At 52.0% G+C, this 21,164-nt stretch overlaps 1 protein-coding gene and 1 long non-coding RNA gene across 2 annotated transcripts; one reads left to right on the top strand and one right to left on the bottom strand.

Annotated features, from left to right (window-relative positions):
- Positions 1-1,355: 1,355 nt before the first annotated feature.
- Positions 1,356-20,816, bottom strand: RUFY4 (RUN and FYVE domain containing 4). The gene is given in 13 exon segments (XM_027590594.2): positions 1,356-2,058; positions 2,598-2,708; positions 7,480-7,626; positions 13,573-13,679; positions 14,501-14,953; positions 14,955-15,128; positions 16,141-16,210; positions 16,616-16,759; positions 17,096-17,202; positions 17,495-17,620; positions 19,074-19,180; positions 19,302-19,416; positions 20,553-20,816. Coding segments are annotated over 12 exon segments (1,689 nt in total). The 5' UTR covers positions 19,342-19,416; positions 20,553-20,816; the 3' UTR covers positions 1,356-1,955.
- Positions 2,017-10,615, top strand: LOC113920271. The gene is made up of 3 exons (XR_003519275.1): positions 2,017-2,070; positions 10,152-10,284; positions 10,578-10,615. It is a non-coding gene; the product is annotated as an uncharacterized LOC113920271 (long non-coding RNA).
- Positions 20,817-21,164: the final 348 nt, after the last annotated feature.

Here is a 21,164-nt window from a genome sequence, read left to right as displayed (position 1 = left end):
TTTGGATGAGTTCCGGTCCAGGACCAGAACTCTTTGCCTCCTCTTTGAACATAGGCTTCTGCTAGGTCTCTTCACTCCCTCAGTTCTTCAGGCAGGCATGAACTCGACACTGGAGTTCCACTGATGTCTTCCACCAAAATAAGAACCTTGCCTTAATAAAAGTTTCTGAGCAAATTGGACCCTCAAGAAGGGACTGCTGCCTCTTAGGGTAGGGGTGATTCTATTGCCCTGATTGCTCCAGAGCCCCAGGCCTGCCCCCCTCCACTCTCTCCATTCCCTGCCCCTCACCTTGTTGCAGCCTTTGCTAAGGAGAAGTTCTCACCAGCTCTCCAGGGCAGGAACTGCTGTTGCAAAACTCTTGCTCCATGCAATGGTAATGGGATGCAACTCTGGGTGGCCCTGACCCCAAGAGGTGGTGCCCAGGCGCTGGCCAGAGCCACAGGGTTGCCCAACCACTGCAGAGGCTCTGGCAGTCCGTGCGAGGCAGAGGGGATGGGGATAATAGCATGCATGCCTGTTTGGGGCCACAAAGTCTGCCCTGGAGCTCAGATAGGGCAGCTAATCCCCTTGATATCGAGTGGGGCCCACGCTTCTTCTGAAATCGTATTCCCAGAAGCACCACAATTGGGTGCCCAGTGAATGATGCAGAATTTACATAAGACTTCTCAGGCAGTCAGGGGATATGATCTTGTACCATGGAGTTACACAAGTCCTCATCAACCCTCTTTATTAAAATGTAGCTGAGTGAGCACTGCATGGAGAGTCACCTGGTCCCAGCCCCTCCCTCCAGGCACTCACAACTTGGGACCGACCAAGTCACCATCACGGTTGGAAGGAAAGGAGAGAGAGAGGCCCAAGCCCCATGTCTGTGCTCTGGGGAGCATCTGGGACTCCCATACACTGCCGGTGGGAGGGAACAATGCATGACTTCCTTGGGAAACAACTCAGCAGTTTTTCTTAAAAGTTAAACATATACCTATCCTAGGACCTGGCCATTTCGTTCCTAGGTATTTCCCCAAGAGAAATAAGAGCAAATGTCTGTACAAAGATTTGTACACAGCTGATCGTAGGAAAGGTATGTGTAACAGCCTCGAATTGGAAACAATCCAAATGTCTGGCAACAGCTGAACGTGTAAACAAAACTGTGGTCTCTCCATGCAGTAGAGTTCTTCCCCTTAGCCTTAAACAGGGACTATTGATATGTGCACCAACATGGATGAATCCCAAAATAAGTACGCTGAGGGAAAGAAGGCAGACAATAGAGTGCATACCAGATGATTCTGTTTATATAAAATTCTGGAAAGCTCGAGTCTAGTGGTAGAGAGCAGATAAGTGGTTGCCTTGGGAGGGGGAGGGCGAGGGAGAGATTACAAGGGGCATGAAGGAAAACTCTGGGGATGATGGATGTGTTCATTATTGTGAACATGGTGATGGTTTCATGGGTGTATATTAAAGTCAAAACTCATCCAATTGGACAATTTATGCCAAGTGTGTTAAATGTCAAGACCTCAAGAAAGCTGTTAAAAATGAAACACAGCAAAAGCAGACCTTCACAGCCGACTCCAGACAGGACACTCCCCGAGCGTGGTGAAGGGTGGGCTGGGTGAGGTGGGGGTGTGGAGAAATGTCAGGGCCCCTGGGTCTTCTCGGGCCCAGGGGAAGGATGTTCTGAGCCTGGTGGGCCTTTAGGGAGGATGGTGTCTCGCACCCTCACGGACAGAAGAAGCCCAGACAGACAGCTGTGAGCTTTCTCAAGCCGCCCCGCTCATGGGCGGGGGGTGCAGGGCTCTAGCCGGCTCTTCCTGCTCTCCACGCTGCGGGATGTGCACACAAGTGCTGTCTGCCTGAGATCATCAAATTCTAAAAGGCAGGACTCGTCAGACCAGAGAGGTGGGAAGGGCGAGGAGAGGGAGCTGATTGAGGCGGGAGGGTGTGTGGCCAGTCGGGTGATCCTGTCAGTTGAATTGAGCTTCGCCCTTCTGGGAGCAAGGTTGGCAGTGGCCCTCTCTCTTCTTGTAATCCACAGAGCAGGCATGGCAAACCTGGCCTCCGCAGAGCCTGGGAGCAGAGGTGGGAAGAGTGGGGGCTCATGGGTGTGTATTGGGGAGGGGAGCACGGGGCTTGAGCATGTGCTGTCCGTTCTGTTCTTTATCTCCCGGCAGAGAGGCCCTGGGCCTGTCCAAGGAGGCCTCCCCTTTCCTAAAGGGTGTCTCAATGCCCCACCCCCTCCAGAGTCCTTTAAGTCCAAATGGCAGGTTCTCCTGCTGGCCCCCTTCCCTCTCCCCCATGGCTTGTCCTGCCACCCCGTTCCCAGAGGAAGGTGAGGGGAGCAGCTCCCCCCAGACCAGAAGCCTGTTCATCAGTCTCTTCTCGGAAGGATTGCACAGTCCCATCTTCCAGACACTGTTGCTTGTCTGACCCCTTTCCACTGTTCTGGTTCATGTCTATGCTAAGTGTGTAAATTGAGTGGCTGCCTTTAAGTGGCTTTCATAAACCCCCAGTTCCTGTGTCCCTTCCGTCCCAGTGGGGGCAGAGCGCTGTGGGCTGGTGGAAATAGTGCTTGTCCCAGACCAAGACTTCCGTGCCCTCCCCATTACCTGCACGGGTACCGCCGAGACAGCCGGCCAAAGATCTTGCTGCAGTCCGCACAACATCCGGGGGCCAGGGAAGACAGATGCTGGGCTTTCCGCCACAGGTCATCCTTCTCTCTGATGGGTGGACAGGGGTGGGGAGACACCCACAGAGATGGGAAGATGGAGAGACCAAGACGGAGAGGAAGAGAAACACGGAGACCAAGAAGAGAGAGCGAGCGAGAGAGGGTGTGCGTCACCCAGAGACACACACAAAGAAACAAAAAAAAAAAAAAAAAAGAGAGAGAGAGAGAGAGAGAGAGAGAGAGAGAGAGATAGCAAGGCAGAAAGACCGAGGCACAGAAAACAAGAGCGAGACAGAGAAGGACAGAGAGGGATGGTCAGAGAGAAAGGAAGTCAGTGAGTAGGAGAGGGAGACAAAGAGAGACACACACAGAGAGGTAGATGGGGAGATAAAGGCAGAGAGAGAGAGAGAGAGAGAGAGAGAGAGAGACCAAGAGAACAAGATACAGAGACAGTCAGGGACACAGAGAGAGAGGGAGAGACAAATATAGAGAAAGATGGAGAGACAGAAAGAGATACAGTGATAGAGAAAGAAATGAAGAGACCATGAAAGAGACACCCCCCTACACACACACATAAGAGGTGAGGGAGTCTGTAGTCTTTGGGAAGATGGATGGCAACATCTGGGTTCCCCTCGCCCAATATAACCTTCATATCCCACCTCCCAGAGCGCTCCCTGATTGTGGAAGTCCCCAGCAGTTTCTTATAATACCCTTAGCTTTTATTTGGCACTTGATAGAAATCCCCTTCTGGTTAAGTAGGCTACACTCCTGCAAAACTATCCTCACTGTTTTGTTTTGTTTTGTTTTGTTTTTTAAAGGATGTTTAGGGAGCACCTGAGTGGATCAGTTGGTTAAGCTCTGACTCTTGATTTCGGCTCAGGTCATGATCTCAGGGTTTGTGAGATTAAGCCCTGCGTCGATCTCTGAGCCGGGTATGGAACCTGCTTAAGATTCTCTGTCTCTTTCCCTCTGCCCCTCCCCCTCTGTCTCCTGCTTTAAAAAAAAATTTTTTTTTTATCAAAATGATACATACACATGACTTAAAAATCCAACAGTACAGAAGTACTTATACCAAAAGGAAATAGACACCCTCCCCACTCCTTCTGATTTGAGTGGCAAAACCACTTCTTACACTTCGAGGTTTTTCTCCTTGATATTACTTCCACACTTGAGTAATATGCTCATATCCTCTCCTCTTGATCCATCGAGAGAGAACATCTTCTACAGAGCTCCTTACCTTGATGTCAGGGGAGGTAGCTTATTTAGTACCGTTCTCACTAACTCTACCTCCTTCCTCCGCAGAATATCCCTATTTTTGGTTCCTCTATTACTCTTGTAGTTTTACAGAATACACTCACACATTTATTTCTCACTCATCCTATGAAGGACAGACAGCATCCCAACTGCCATTCTGTCATAGGATGATGCCAGCATCCCTTCCTCTTCAGAGAGCCTCCTTTGCTCACCTCCTACTTACCTTTTCCTGCAACATCCAATATGGTGGCCACTAGTCCCATGTGGCTACTTTAATTTATATTGAATTTGACTAAAATGAACTAAAATTAGAACCTCAGTTCTTCAGTCACACAAGACACATTTGAAGTACTCAGTCGCTACATGTGACTGGTAGCTACCATATTGGACAGGGCAAATAGAGAACATTTCCTTCCTCATAGAAAGTTCTATTGGATTCTCTTCTATACTTAATATTGTTTAGGTGATAACATTGACAGTTCTATCATTGCAGTTGTTTTCTGTGCTTGGTCTTTAGGTTGATTCCAACATTAAAAAATCAATAAATAGTATTTACATTATTAGACGATATATAAACATATTTCTTCAAGGAGAGCTTAGATATGTTCTACACATTTCCTTTCTTGGAAATGTTTTGTTTTTCCAGGACTTTCCAATTGTCTTTTTTTCTCTGTGCATGACTTGCCCTTAACATAGCCTGAGTATTCTCTCTCCCCAACAAATTCTTCATTGTATCAGGTATTTTATTGATTCTCTTCCTCCCCAGAGATTTTTCTCCTAGGTCCTCTCTATTTCTGCTACAGCCTGAACTTACTGCTCCCTGGGCTTGCTGTCTGTCCTCTTGTCATCTTGGGAATTCCCTTTTCTTGTCTCCTGGATTACCATGACTGTTCCCTGAATTCTACATCTTCTCCTTTCTTGGCTTACTTCCTTGTTTTTCTGAAGTACATCCTTAATTAATTTCCCAAGAAAGACTGTGTGGGAGGTGCATTTTCTATAACCGGTCTTCCTGAAAAACATCTTTCCTGCATCACCTTCCCTACTTGCTTCATAGTTTGGCTGGACCTAGAATTCTAGGGCAAAAGCTATCTTTCCTAAGAACTTGAAAGTATGAATGCATTGATTCTTCTTCTTTTTTTTTTTTTAAGTAGACTTCACACCCAGCGTGGAGCCTAATGCAGGGCTTGAACTCACGACCCCGAGATCAAGACCTGAGCCAAGATGAAGAGTTGAATGCTTAACTGACTGAGCCACCCAGGCGCCATTGATCCTTAACATGCCTTTCTGTGTCCTACTTCTTTTATAAGTGACGTGTCTTGAGTATATTGTTCTCATCTTTATTTTACCGAGATTTCACAACGATGTATCTCAATGTGCATTTCCCTTCTTTTTGCTTGTTGTGCTGGTCACTCTGTGACATCTTTACATCTGAAGACCTGTGACCCTCAGAGCTGGGAAAGTCTCTCATCTTTTTATCTGATAATCTCCTTGATTTTATTCTCTCCTTCTTGGGAATTCTTGTCAGTTGGAGAAGATAGTGAAACTCCTGGATTGATCCTTTATGTTTGCAATTGTTTCTCTCATGCATTCCATCTCTTTATGCATTTTACTCTACGTTCTGAGAGACTGCCTTCTCTTCCTTTTCCATTCTTTATGAATTTAAAAAAATTTGATATTTTTAATTTCCAAGAACACTTCTCATCTTTTGATGGTCCCTTACCACAGCATCTTGTTTCATGGGAGGTGGATTTTTTTGTTTGTTTATCTTTGTCTCTCCCTTTTATGCTCTAGATTCTTCTCAAACATCTGGAGATCTCTGGTTACTATTTCATGTTTAAGCTGCTGGAGTTTCAAGTACTGGACAGGGACGGTCGGTTGGCTTGTGGCTTCCCTTTAGGATGGACTGGGCAGGGAGCTACCTGCCCCATGGACTGTCAAATATCAGAACACACTGCTCTTTCATTTGGGGGCATCTAACTTTTTTTTAGAGAAGGACATTTTAATTCTTTGCCTGGGAGATAGATCTCTGGGTTTGATATTCTGCAGTCGGGGAGGCAGGCAGAAAGCAGGGGGTATACACTGCTCTTTCTAATGACTTTATCAGTTAATTTTCCTGATATCTGTCCCTCATCTCATTCCTGCCATTTGAGGTCCTGGTATCTCTGGGCCCTGAAGTTCTAACTTGGGCTAAATAATCCAGTATCTACTTTTTCATCCATTTTCCGGTTTCTGGAAAGTAGCTGAAATCTCTTCTCTGTGGTTGGCTCCTCCACCTTTCTCTCTATTACAAGTTTTATTTATTTTTGATCATTTAGGATCATTCTAGTGAGATCTCAGGGTGGAAAACAGGTGATGTGTCTGTCCACCATCTTGATGCAGAAGTCAGCCTCTATGGCTCCCGCCGCCCTTTTTGCTTAGGGCCAGATTTTTCATGATGCTTCTGCAAGGAACATTATATTATGTAGTTTGGGATCTTGTGATGAGTTTCTTTAACATGAGGAAAAGCGTTTTTCCCTCCTGATGCACTGGTATATTTCCTTGGAATGCCTAGTGACACTTAGGCAACTTTCTGTGTTTCCATTTTTGATTCTGCTGCCAAGATGCTCAGAGTTAAATTTCGACCCTAACCCTAATCCTATACCTTGGGATTATATATTTTTCCTCTTCCATTTTGCATATTTTTATTTAACAATCATATATATATCATTTATAACAGTCATATATATATGTATATATGTCTTTTATTGTTGGTTACCTTAAATTCTTTTGTGAGATATACAGCTAATATCTTATATCCTCTTTTCTCCCAGTTGACAGCTCCTTGGAGGAGATCATTCCTTAAATTCTTGGTTTGTTCTTTCCAGGTTGACCTCTGCCTTCTCTCATCTTTAGTATCACTTGGATTTTGTGCCAGAGGATTTAGTCCTAGATGATCCCTCAGCGACCTTCTAATTCTAATGGAACCTGAGTCCAGTGGTGTCCTGCTTCCTGAACTGGGTCAAAGTATAACATTAGCTCCCCACTAGGGCAGAGACCAGGCTTTACACAGCTCCTCCATCCTTCAGTGGCTTAGTGGTTTGGAATCGATCCTGGTGAGCTTAGCCTCTGGAACCTAGGACAGCTGCCCCAGGGCGGCCCATAGGCCCAGTGGTCTGTGGAAATCTAGCAGGTAGTCAGGTACAGGACACATGATTAGCTCTTGGTTAACCTCCCCCTTCTCTCAATTCCTTCTCCATCCATGGGTTCCTTTCCTTTCCCCTAACCTTAGTAGGTGTGTATGTATGTGGGGGTGCATTGGAGTGGTGGCGTGCCTTGGAGCCAGAAGACTCTCTGCAATTTATATGCTGTGTGTCCTTGGTGGCCAAGTCAGCCTCTCTGACCCTTAGTTTCCTCATCTGTAAGATGAGGAGAATGGCGGGGGTGGCCATAAGAAGGAGACGAGTTAGCATACATAAAAGGTTCAGAACCCTACTTGATAGTCTTTAGTGGAGTAGAATTTTCATTCCCCAGTCTCTACGTCCCACGCCATCCTCCCTTCCACATTCCTGCCCCACCGCGTCCGCCCTTACTGAATCAGCTCCAGCACCCTCATCTTCATGGCACGGACCAGGTCCCGCTGCCCTCCAAGCTCCTCCTCATACATGGTGTCCCTCCTCTCAGCCTCCTGCTGCTTCTGCTCCAGCTCCGTCTGCAGCCGGGTCCTCTCTTCCTGACACCTGGGCACAGAAGGAGGACTCAGTTCCCGGCATTTGTGCCCGAGCTAGGCCGGGCCTCTGCCTGCCAGGGGGCTCCTGGGGAAGCTGGTGGTGCTTCCTACAGCTGACGTGCGCACACACCATACACACCACACACGGACACACATACCTACCACACATGCGCTCACACATACACACACGTGCTGCACATATACTCCCGGCCCTCACAGCCCACACATACCACACATACACACACACAGCAACACACACCACACGCACTCACAACACAAACACCATGCCACACAATACATGCCACATAAGTCACAATACACCGCACACTCTACACACATCACACACACCATATAACACACATACCACACACTCCGTACTGATACCATACCATATACACTTGCGACACATCATATATACACACAACACACTCACAACACCTCACACACACCACACACCATGTGCCACACACACACACCATACACACCACACATATACACACAACACACCACACACACCAAACACACACACACACTCACATATACACACATTCTTCACACATTCTCCACACCCCCACACCCTGCCAGGCCACACACGCTCACACATACACACCGAATGGAGCACCGTGTACAACATGACATCTACAGGCTGACTCCTTACCAGCCGTTCAGAGGGATGAAAACAGGGTGTAGCCAACATTGCCATTTGCATTTCTTTTCTTTTCTTTTTTTAACATTTCCATTTTAAAATGTAATTTTCTTGAAAGGCATACTCACAATCATGGCAGCTGTCTGGAGGGAAGGGGGGCTGTCTGGGGACCAGGCTGGATGGGCTGTGCCCAGCTGAGAACAATTATCGGTTTGGGGGGGGGTAGGTGGGGTGGGGTTTGGGGTGATTTTTAGGTTTTAAAATATTTTGAAAAATTACAGCACATTGTCTTTTCAATTAAAGAAGCAATATTAAACATACGGCTTTCTTAAGTTTCTCTTTGAGTTTGGGCTTGGCGTTGCCTCAGCTCTGTTCTGGTCTCTTCATTTTGTCTTCGGTGGCTTCCTAGCAGGTTCCAAGAAATCTGCTGGACTGGAAATAAGAGGGTCCCAGCCCCTCCTCCCATCGCTCAGATGGGAGGGTGTTGCAAAGGCGGGTGCACATCCTGTGACCTCAGATGTGTGTGCGTGTGTGTGTGTCTGTCTGTGTGTGGCCACACCCCTGGGCTTCAGTGTGTTTGAGGCTTGCAAGAGGCTTCACGGTGAACTGAACTGTGAATTTTTACAACGCCGCCGCATAGCAGGCCTCAGAGAAGAAAGCTGGGTGGGCTGTAAAATCAAACCGACAACAGCTACCCATGGAAATTTTGAAAGACCAGTCAGTCCCTGCAACCCTAAGGAAGGGTGTTCTTGTGCTCAGGGCCACGTTCTGACTTTTAATGAACATTCTGGTCTCCAGTATCCTTCCTTCTTAGGATTGCTGTTTCATTTTCCCAAGCTAGTTTACTAGCGCACTGATCCCAGGGCCTTTGGTGAGGCTGGTGTTGGTCCCGATGTGAGCACCATGGTTGCAGTGTATCTTTGAGGTGGGGAGGGAACATTTATTAAGCACCTACTGTGTGCCAGGGGCTGTTGGAGGGGGCAGGAATACAGCAGTGCATATGCCTCCTGGTGGAGCTTAGAGTGTGTCTGGGGCAATGTTCAAAACAAGTAATGGGCCAATAACATGGTGAAGCCAAGTGTATGACTGGGATGAAGGAGAGGTGGGGGAGGACTCGAGAGGGTGCTCGGCAAAGGCTCCTGAGATGAGGTGACCTTTAAGCAGATCTAAGAGATGAGAAGTCGGCCATGTAGAGCCACGGAAAGGCACATGTGAAGGTCTGCAAGTTGGCAAGAACTTGGTTTGTTTGAGGAACTGAAAGAAGGCAAGGGAAGCTGGAACATCACGAAGGGCAGGAGGTGGGGAATGGGCAAGAGAGGAGGTGGGAAGGAGCAGGGCCTGATCTCGGCCTCGCTGGCCCCGGGAAGGGTGGACTTTAATCTCAGTGCAATGGAAAGACACCCAAGTATTTCAAGCAGGGGCTGACAGACACCTCCAGTGCAGGAGGGGACCTGGAAGAAATTCAAGTCTGTTGAACACCTACTACATGCCAGACCCTGAGCTCAGGGCTTTATAGCCTGGCTCCGTTTTAAATTTTCAGAAATGTATGGTTAGGTAATATGATCGTTATTTTACAGGAAAGAAAATAGAGCTTCAGAGAGGAAATCACACTTGCTGAGGGTCACACGGCTTGATAAGTGGAGGGAGCAGAAATCAGGATGCAGGCCTCTCAGGACGTCAACTCTTTCTGTCGCCCCACACTTCAGTGGCTCTTGGCACCAGTGCTGAGTGGGCAACCGGTGGGAGAAAGGGATAGAACCTTATGAGCCCCTGGTGTGCCTCAAAGGATCTCAGGGGGGGACGGGGTGGGGGGAATGTGTGATGTTTGCCTAATTCCCCATCTGAGGACCTCTTCCACTCATCCCTGACCTAATCACCTTTGCTTTGAGGTCTTACCCAGGGACAGAAGAAACCCACCTGCTTGGAAGGATGGTCTCACAGAGCATCGGAGCCGGAAGGAGGAACTTTAGAGATCCAACCATCTCCTTTTGCAAATCAGACACCAGAGGCCAGAAAGGGAAGGTCAGTTTCCCAAGGTGCCATGGCCAGAGAGCTGGGAAGTGGGTGTCGGATGTCCCACAGCTCAGTTGCAAGTGTATTTTCTTAGCTCCTGGTTGGTCTGCTGGGGCCTGATGCTTGGCTGGTCTGGTGTCTCCCCTGTGTGTCCAGCCTGGGGCTCTGCACCCAAAGGCTGCATCCCTGTCCATCTTCACTCTATTCTCCACACCACAAACAGAGCAATCTTGAAGGTCTTGGGACCTCCCACTTCCTGCTCAAAACTCTGTTCCAGCCCCACGGGGATTTTGCATTTGCAGGTCCCCCTGCCTGGAGCACCCCTCCCACCATATCTGCAGGGTCCAGTTGTTCCAGTGATCGGGGCTTCTGCTCAACTCTCACCTTCTCAGCGAGGAAGCCCATGACTCTAAGTCTAGGTGACTGTCTTGTCTCTATCCCCTTTCCTGGACTGATGTTTTCCCACAGCACCCATGACTAGCTGACGTCTCATTTCTATTTGTTGATCTGTCGTCTGTCTCTGCAGGTCCCAGAGAGCAGACACTGCCTGTTCTTTCATGGCTGTCACCCCGCTCATGGCCACAGTAGAGGCACCATGCTATTGTTGGCTGACTCAGTGGGCCCCACGGCACTTCTCTCTGGCGGTGGTGAGACAGCCGATCCCAGCTTGATGCCCATGGCCCCTGGAGTGAGACATTCCTCCTGAGTTCCCTGGATCCCAGGAGGCAGGGCAGCACATCGTCCTCCCAGCCACAGAAGCTTCTGTTCCCACTACCCGCGTTCTGACGGCTCTCCAGCAGATCAGCCTGTGCCTCTCCTCTGAGCTCCACACCCTCCTGTCTGCCCAGCGGCTCCACTTGCCCGTCCAACGGGCGTCTGAGACTTAATAGGCTCTCACCCCAGCTCCTGAAATTTCCCCACAAGCCTGCCCTGCCATGGCAGACTGTCAGCTGGGACTCCGGCCTTCCAGCGGGTCAGGCGGAAAAACGAGAGTCATTCTTGACATTTTGTTTCTCTCTTGCACCAGGAAGCCCGGCCTCACAGTAGACACAGAATCCTGCAGCTTCTTCGCACCTCCATTGCCAGAGAGCATTTGGGGACTCCCCCGCGCTCCCCTTCCTCATCAGCATCCCCACTTCCTTACAGACTAGCTCCAGAGAGCAGTGGCCTTGAGCCCTCGAAAGCACAGATCGGTCCGGATTAGGCACGTCTACGGGGACAGATGAGCGCTTGCCTAGGGCTGGGAGGTTGGGAGAAAATGGGCAGTGACTGCTAATGGTACAGGGTCTCCTCTTTGGGGTGACGAAAATGTCTGATCGAGGCACAGTTTTATAAATACACAAAAACCCACTGTATTGTTAAAAAAAAAAGTGAACATACTTAACATTAAAGCAAACAGTTGCATCTTGTCCCTCTTCTGCTCAGGACTGTTTCAGTGGTTCCTATCTCACTCTGAGTCAAAGCCAAGGTCCTTTTGATGACCTGCAAGGGTCTCCTGTTACCCGACTGACCTGCCCCTACCTCCTCTCCCTCCTCACTCCACTGGGCCTCAGGGATATTCCTGGGACCTGCCACGCCCATTCCCACCACCTGGCCCTGGCCCTTGCTGTTCCTCTGCCTGGATCATTCTTCAACCACATACCCAAATGGCTTACTCCTCACTTCCTTCAGGTCTTCACTCAAGCATCACTTTTTCAGGGAGGCCCTCCCTGGCTGTGCCGCCATATTTAAAGTCAGCCCTTGACACCCCCATCCCCTTTTCCTGCTCGACTTTTTTTTTCTTAGGACTTGTCACATCTGACGCTATGCAATTAACTTGCTTGTCGTGTTTACCGATTGCCTCCCCCACTAGAAGGGAAGCTCCACAGGGACAGGGGTTTGGTCTGTGTTGTCCACAAGAGGATTTGCGGCACACACCACAGGGCCGGCACAGAGAAGGTGAGCTGAGAGTCTGGGGGATGCTGGATGGGATGACAGGCCGCAGGGTGGTGGTCTGTGACACAGGGGCTCCCCCAGCCGAGGGAGCAGTCTGGGCCTGGTGGTCTCCTTGGATCCTCCCAGCTGCTCCCTCCAGGCCATCTTGATTCCCAGAGAAGGCCCCTGGGTGGGCAGGGCCTTGCGTTCACCTAGGGCCGGGATCACGGGAATCTTTCCTGACCAAACTGCCTAGGGATTTTTCCCGAGCGTCTGGTGGGAGGAGCCCGGGGGGACCTTTTTGGGTTGGTTTCTGGGCCCACAGCCTCTCTCAGCCTTTTAAGCAGAGAGTCTGTCAACTGCCCAGTGATTCAGTCTGAAGCACAGCTACCCAGGCTCTGATGCGGGCGGGTTGGGGTGTCCCGGGGTGGGCGTCAGCCACGTGCGAGGGACAGAGCCAGGAGGGCAGACGAGGCACCCAGCAACCATGGGAGACAGACCCGGAGGGACTGAGTCAGACAAAGCAAGACCTTTGCATGGCAGAGATATTTTTTAAAGATTCTGAAAGAGAAACTCAGACCCTGAGAGAGTGTGCTCCGGGCTCTTGAGGTTAGTGTGATGCCGGGAAGTCGAAGAAGCTGGATGGTGAGGGGGGCTGAGGGGGAGAAACGGGGGGACTGAAATAATACAGGCACTCAAAATCTTGCCTGGGAGCCCGTGTGGAAGCCCTCCGGTTCTGGAGTCAGCTGCTGTGGTGCAGACCTCAGCTCTCTGCTAACTAGTGACATTGGGTGAATTGTGTGGCACCTTGGAGGCTCAGTTTCCCTATCTATAAAATGGGGATTCTTAGAGAACCTACCTCATAGTTTGGTTAGGAGGAAACGCCTAGCACAGTAAATGCTCCGTACATGATAGTTATGATGATGATTGTGATTTGCGAGGGTGAAAGAGAGGCTGTAACAGGGAGCAGGAAAATGAGAGATAAATGAACAGGGGAAAGATGGAGAACGAAAGGCAGGAGTGTGGAGGGGCAGGGAGGGAAACTGGCTTGAAAAGAGAGGGGAGCAGCTGCAGAGGGGCAGAGGTGAGTGTGGGAGGGGAGGGAGGGTCAGGAGGCATCCACCTTTCCTGGAGGCTCTCAGGGAGGCCAGTGAGGGGGGGCTGGCAGGGGGTGGGGGTTAGTGGGAACTGCTTGAGGAGGCCCAGGAATAATGCCCTGCATGCCACAGCATCCCCAAGTTGTGTCCAGCATGGGAGGCACTCAGAAGACACTTACTGGCGTGACCATGAAGGGGTGAGCAGGAGCCTCCAGTCCTGCCGGACTCCCTGCCAGGCCTGTTTGTGCAGGGGTGGTGGGGGGTGGTGGGGGGTGGCCAAGGTTACCTGCTGAGCTGCTCCTGCAGTGTCTTCAGCTCCCCTTCCTGCTCCTTCAGCAGCTGCTCCTGGTACTGGGCCTGCTCCTTGGTCTTCCAGAGCTCATGTCTCAGGCTCTTGGGGGTGGGAGGTAAAGGAAGGGAAAGGGAAGCTGAGGGAGGAGGGCAGAGATCCCAGCTCCAGGTCTGACCTGACAAACATCCCCGTGAGACCCCAGGCCAAGTGAGACAGCCCTTAGGTGGAGGGCAGGACTGGGGACAGCCCTGGGAGCTGAGAGGCCAGGCTCTGCCCCTGGGTGAGCCTGGGGCCACCATTTCTTCCTTTGCTGAAGGATGAAAGTTACAGAGCTCAAGGGGCACGAAGACTGTGGGTAGAGAGGAGGCTGAAGGAAAGCTTGAAATCAATCTTGTGATCTCCAGGAGAATCATCTACAACAAAGGCAGCTAGGTGGCTGCTCCGAAGAGCTGTTGGGGAGGGGTCTCAAACTCAAGTGCCCTCAGGGGCCAGGCAGGTAGGACTGATGAACGAAGTGGGCCTGGCGTGAGGCTACGGTAAGAAGACCCCCTCGAAGAATAATCATACTGTGCAGACCAATCAGAATTGATCTGTGGGGGGGGGGGCCTGGGTGGCTCAGTCAGTTAAGTGTCTGCCCTCGGCTCAGGTCATGATCCCGGAGTCCTGGGATCGAGTCCCGCATCGGGTTCCTTGCTCTGCGGGGAACCTGCTTCTCCCTCTCCTCCCCACTTGTGCTCTCTCTCACTATCTCTGTCTCTGTCTCTCTCTCAAATAAATAAATAAAATCTAAAAAGAAAATTAAAAAAAAAAAGAATTGATCTGTGGGCTGCAATGTCCCCCCCCCCATCACCACCGAAGAGTCCCACCTGTGGGCCAGGTTAGAGAGGGAGAAGAGGCAGGTACAGTGCTCAGCTGCTCTCACCTTGACCACATCCTGCAAGGCCACCTCTACCGGCTCCTTCCTCCTGGTCACCCTGGTCACTCCTCTTTCCTCTTGTGGTCTCTCTGGGGTGGAGTCTTCCTTTGTTCCTAGGTCCCGTAGGACCCGGGGCTCTCCCCAAATGCTAGGCACCTCCCACTCCTGCAGGCTCCCTGACATCGTGTCCTCTATTGTCCTTTTGGGGCTGGAGGCCGGCAGCCTGTGGGCATGACCCCACTCTGCTCCTGCTTTGTGAGTCTCCTCTGCACCCGGCAGAAGCCCTCTGCCCTCAGCCTCCGTCCCTATCACCTCCTTCGGAGATCCGTCGGCCCACTCCCCCTGTCCCTGGCTGCTGGGTGAGTTCTCCAGGCAGATCTCAGGTCTTGGGGCTCCCTTCTCCTGGGCTTGCTGAAGCTCCTCCCCCTCTGGTTCCCACATGCTCTGGGGGGGGCCCGAGCCTCCTGGGATCTTCTCTCTTCTTTTCCACGAAGGGACGAAGATGCCTGTGTTGCTGGGACGTGGGGAGTCCAGCTAACCCGTCTTCCCTGGGCTCATCTCGCAGATAGCCGGCTTGGCTAGTGTGCGGCTCCTCTGGCTGGACTCCTGCGGGGTCTCCATGTGGTGCTGAGATCTGCAGAGAAGCCCCCGAAGCCACTCTCGGCACCAATTCGCCCACTGGGTGCGTAGGAGAGGCCACAGACCTAAACCAAGGAACTGGCTAACTCTAAGGGCATGTTGATTCAGGAGGTCTGGGACAGGACCCAGGAACCGGGAACCTACCATCACCCCAGGTGGATCCGGGGCCCAAGCTTCGGTCTGGTCAGGGAGCTGAGGTGCCTCTCAGTGTTCTTTCCTCTCCTCCCTCCCTCCTTCACCTGCACCTTCTATCTGGCTTCCTCTAAGTTCTTCCCACTCTCTCCTCTCCTCCGTCCTGCCCCTGAACTTCTCTGTGTTTCAGTTTTCTCGTCTGTGAATTGGGAGTAATAACCCCTACCTCGTAGGGTTGTGGTGAAAGCTTAAACAGACCCCCAGCAGCAAAGAGTCACCTCTCTCAAGCAGCCTTCTCTGTGCTCCCATGTTCTGTGCAAGTCTGCATCACCGCACTTAACAGGTTGTATTGCAATGGGTTCCCCCTACTGGTCAGAGGCTGAATCCTCATGGTATCTGGACCTGGTGCCCGGAAGCTGAGGGGGTGCAAAGCAAGACTGGGGAACGGCAATAGCCACAAGCTGTCCCTTCCTGAGCATTTGGCTAGGGGCCTTGCTCTGTGCTACACACGGTCTGTCTCAATGCATCCTCACAATCACCTTCGAGGCAAGACAAGTACCTTGCCAAGGACCTTGGTGATTAGGGGCAGAGCTGGGATTTGAACCCAGAAACCTGGCTCTTCAGTTGCTCCCTGAACTGCACTGAGACATTTGCACGTTGTCCAACGGAAGCTGTTTCCCTGGTGTGCATCCTACGTGCTTCTGGGTACCCACCCCACTGCCTCCCCGACCCCTGGGCCCCTGGGTCCTGTGGATGCTGCCAACGGTCGCCTTCTCTCCCTGATATGTCTGTCTGTCAGCTTGGTTACTGCTCATCCTGGGGGGCCCAAGAGAGATGGAGAGGAGGCAACTTGGAGTGAAGTTGGGCAGAGGCACCTGTTTTGGGGAATCTTTGGTCTTTCTGGGTCTTCTTCCCTGGGTCCGACTGGCACTGGAGTAATGGGACCTGCAGTGAAAGGGCAAGGGGGTCTGGGGCCTCTCTCCGGCAGCGGTCCAGCCACCCATTGACCGCACTATCCCTCCCACCTTCCCATTCTTGCAGATGCACCCCCCCATCCATGCACACACCCCGCCCACCACTCATCCTGACATCCACCATGGGGTTCATCCTTCTGACCCTCCAGCCCAAGCATCCAGCAACTCCTTATGAGTGAGTACTGCATGCAGCCTCACGAAACATGATGGGATTACACCAGGAAAACAGAAGGCTGAGGGGGGTGGGGGATCAGGGGCTCAGACAGCAAGAAGGGGAGGCGAACCGATGGGGCTCAGGCGGAGTTTGGAGCTTGCAGGGGGTGGTGGGGGTAAGGCACTGGAAAGAGGGGCTTCCCTCCACGCGGGACACACTCACTCTGAGAACATGGGCCAGGCTTCATCTAGGTTTGGCCACTGCAGGTCCAGGTCGAAGGCCACCCCATTGAGAGTGTAGAGAGAGTCCAGGAGGTCTTCCTTGAGTTCGGGGCACACCAGAGGGCTCTGGGGGCCATACCATTTCCTGTGGTAATGGTGATCAGCAGCCTTGGCCTTTGACCTTGGTGTTATTGCTGCCCCCCCAGCCCAACCCCCTGAGAATCTGCCTCTGCTGTACACCACACGGCATGGTTCCCACGGCAGGGTTTTGGCCCCTGGGGGGCAGGAGGCTTAAGCATCATGGTGCTACTGGGCTCCTGTGTTCTGATCCCCCCCTTTGCCCTTTCTTCCTTGACTTTTCTTTCATGGCTGTCCTTTTAGTTGTCCTTGAAATTAACCCATCCATGGGGGGCGGGGAAGAGGCATGTTTCCCAAGGGAGGGACAGGGGGAGTCAGAAGGAGCATGTGCCGACAGCCCCACCTGGTGAGCTCTGGGTTCAGGAGGCAGAGCTGCAGGGACTCGGCCAGCTGTCCGTGGGCTAGGCAGAAGCGGATGAAGGCGCGGCCTTTCGCCAGAGGAGTCCTCAACTGCAGAGCGCACAGCGGGTGAACAGTGGTGGGGGGCGGGCGGGGGCAGCCGGGTGCTATTAGGACGGAGGGAACTCAGCCAGCACAGGGAGACAAGATGGGAACTTGTATTGTCATGGGAGCAAAGGGGTGGCCAGAGGGATGCTGAGGGCAGGGCTAACGAGACAGGAGGACCAGGGCAGCGGAGCAAGATGGGTGGGAAAGGGGCCCCTGGAGACCTTTGCCGTCAAGGGCCTGGTGGCAGGGCCCCCTTGTGCTGAGACCAGCCACCCTGCCCCCTGGCCCTGGATACCTTGTCGTGTGCGTGGACGAAGCGAGCCGGCTCCGTGCTACCCCGCTGCAGCCACAGGGCGGCGCCAAGGAAGTCCCAGTAATCCTTCCGAGGCTTCAGGAAGCTCTTCTGCTCTTTCTGGTCAAACTGGGAGCGGGATGAAGGACAGAAAAGCATAGAAACGTTTCCTCCCAGCAGCCACCTTGCATTCCAGCACGCTGAGAGAGGAAAGAGCTACTGTAGACAGACCTGGCTCCACCCTTACTGGCTGTGTGACCATGAGCAAGGTGCTGGACCTCTCTGAGCCTTTTGGTATTCTATTCATGCATTCCAGGAACACTTGTTGAACATTTACTTTCTGCCAGGCTTTGTTCTGCGCCCTGGGAATTCAGCAATGAACAAATTGACCGCATGGGCTTACACTTGGTAGTGGAGACAGACAATGAACAAACTGAGTAAGTAAAACGTATATTATGTTAGTGCTGACTGCTAAGGAGAAAAATAAAGCAGGGAAAGAGAACAGAAAGTACATGGTGTGTGCACACATGTATGTATGTAATGTGTATGAGTGTGTGGTATGTATGCCTGCATGTGTGTGATTTAGGGTGTGTGTGTGTGTGTGTGTGTGTGTGTGTGTGTGTGTGTTAAGAATTTGGATTTGAGGGGTGCCTGGGTGGCTCAGTCAGTTAAGCATCTGTCTTCCACTCAGGTCATGATCCCGGGGTCCGGGGATCGAGCCTGAGTTGGGCTCCTTGCTCAGCTCTCCCCTCTCCCTCTGCCACTACTCCCCTGATTGTGCTCCCCTGCTTGTGCTCTTCTCTCTCAAATAAATAAATAAATAAATAAATAAATAAATAAATAAATAAATAAATAAATAATCTTCAAAAAATTTGGATTAGAGTGGCTAGAGAGAGCCTCACTGAGGAGATACTACTCAAGTCCAGATCTGAAGGAAATGAGAAATTGTGCCATCCAAATTTCTGAGGGAGGAGCAGTCCAGGCAGAGGGAATAGCAAGTGCAAAGGCCCTGAGGTAGGTGCATTCCTGGTGTGCTTTAGGAAAATCAAGGAGGCCAGTGTGACTGGAGTGCAGCAGATGAGGGGTAGACCGGCAGAAGATTCACATGTGCACCCAACAAACCTCACACATGCACACATGTACACTCCCACCACACATGTGCATCACACACAGAGATCTAGGAAGGCTCTGTGTGTGTATGTGGGGGTGGTAGGGTTATCAAGCACCGAAGGGGGGTTAGAATCAGAATTTAATGAGGTGGGGCATAAGAAGAGCTTAGCTTGGCCCGTGGTAAGTGCTCAACAAAAGGGCCAGCAGCAGGAAGGCTCAGCCCTGGGACATCTTGCCTCTGAAACTTCAGTCCTCAGAGCAGGGTGGCCGCCCTGCCCCACCCCTCCCCACCGGGCCCTACCTCACTTCCTAGGCTATGGTATCAATCCCCAAGAGTAAGGTCGGATGTCAGGAAGGGCTTGCTGACCCTGAGGGGGCTGAGGCGGTCGCTCTTCCTCGGTATCTGGGAAAACCCTCCTGGCTCTCTGGGCATGAGGGAAGGGTGGTGGGAGGAGGGCAGAGAGGGGGTCACCTGCAGGAGGAGCTCCAGGCAGCCACAGAGTCTGTGTAGCTCAGCACTGGCATCTGTCACTGGCTGCTGCCGGCCCCCGTAGCCCTGGAGGATGGCCGAGACAGCGGCTGGGGGCGGGGGGAGGATGGTGGACATCAGGCGTCAGGTGAGGGCTCTGAGGGAGGGGCTCCCAAGACCCCTCACTTCTCCTCCAACTCGATCCCAGAAAACCCCTCGGGACTCACTCACCTTTCAAGTTCCTGGTGAGGATGACCCTCTCCTCTGCCATGAGTATTTCAAAATGGTGTGATTCCTCGTGGCTCTGGAAGGTCAACCCAGGAAGGAGCCCCTTCCTGGATGGCTCCTTATCCAAAGGAAGAATCAGAGCCCAGGGCAGGAATGTCATCTATCTGGAGTCACACAGTGAGTTCACAGGTAGGATAAACACCCCAGCTCTTCCTCGTAGGCCAGCGTGGGAAGGTGAGAGTGTAGCCCCCACTAATAGAGTGGTCCTGGGTGCTAGCTGCTATGCTCCGTGCCTGACATCCTTGTCTTATTCAGTCCCCATAATAATCCAGGAGGTCATTAACTCCATTTGATACAAGGCAAGAGGGGGGCTCAGACAGACAGATAAGTCTTTTATCTAATGCCACAAAGCTCTAAGCGGAGAAGCTAGAGTTCGAACTCAGGTCTGTGTGCCCTCACACAGGGCAACCTGACATGAGCCACCCTGTTAATGCTCCCGCCATGAGGACGCTGGGTTGAGGGAAAATCACCCCTCTCCCCGACAGGGAGCCTCGCCAGAGCAGTCATCATCCTTAAGGCACACATTCATCCTTTCCTGGCCCCCAGCTGAATGGAAAATGTGTGTTCTTTGAGGAAAGGGAGGCAGAAGTAAAATGAGGCCCTAGAGCTGGGACCGGGCCAGAATGCTGGGTGTGTGTGGGGAGCAGGGCACCTGGTTTTAATCCTGTGGTTCTCTCCCCGGGAACTGCAGCCTGCAGAGAGGAATACTGTGGCCGCTGGGGGCCGGTGGCTTATCCTGATGTAACCTGGAGTAAAGACCAGGCATGGGAAACCCACATGCCCTGCCTCCCAGGGCAGAGTTGCTGGAATTTCTAGGGTGGGTGGGAGTGAAGAAGCAGGGGACACGGTGGAGGCGGAGGGAGAGAGAAAAGATGGTAAATGAGGGAGGGTGTGTGGGGATGGCGTTCAGGAGACACTGAGCTGGGAGTTAAGAGACCTGGGTCTCCATCCTGGCCCTGTTACTAACTCATTGTGTGACCTTTTGCTTTTCCTCAGCCTCAGTTTCCCCATCTGTAGACCAAGGGGCGGACTGAGGGTCTTTGTTTCCACTTCCAGTCCAGATGTTCTATAAAATCCATGAATACCTAGATGTACCTCCCCAGCTCCCTCTTTTCTGTCCAGGAGCCTCTGCCCCCCGCTCCTGGCATTGCCCCCTTTCTCCAGCCTCCCCCAGACCCCCTCCCTGCTACTCACCTGGGAAGGCCTGGAGAGCTGGGCACTGCAGCCTGAGCCTGTCACTTGTCACTGTGGGTCCTGCGCAGCCTTCCCCAGGGTGCCGCCTGGGAAGTGACTCAGGCCCAGCCCAGCACCCTGGAGGGGGAAACCCTGCTCAGAGCAGGAGGAGCACAGAACTGGGTGGGTGGGGGAAGAAGTGGGAGAGGCAGAGTCCAGGGTGCCAGGGCAGAATGGGTGAGCTGGAGGCTGGTACCCTTTGGGCAGAACCAGGGGAAGAGCCAGTTGTTGGCCAAACACCAACTCACCCCAGTGATGGCAGCAATTGCCCCTCTGCAAGTTTCCTTCCCCTTCTCATCAGGGTCACTAGCTCTCTTTTTTTTAATTAATTAATTTATTTATTTGAAAGAGAGAGAGAATGAGAGAGAGAGAATGAAAGAGAGAGAATGAGAGAGAGAGAAAGCACATAAGACGGGGGAGGGTCAGAGGGAGAAGCAGACTCCCCGCTGAGCAGGGAGCCCGATGCGGGACTCGATCCCAGGACTCCAGGATCATGACCTGAGCTGAAGGCAGTCGCTTAACCAACTGAGCCACCCAGGCGCCCCTGGGGTCACTAGCTCTTGTCTTTCTCCC

This window comes from Zalophus californianus, chromosome 3, assembly GCF_009762305.2.
Source record: "Zalophus californianus isolate mZalCal1 chromosome 3, mZalCal1.pri.v2, whole genome shotgun sequence".
In the NCBI taxonomy this organism is placed as follows: Eukaryota; Metazoa; Chordata; class Mammalia; order Carnivora; family Otariidae; genus Zalophus; species Zalophus californianus.
The sequence above is the reverse complement of the archived record's forward strand: the minus strand, read 5'-3'. Positions and strand labels throughout refer to the sequence as shown.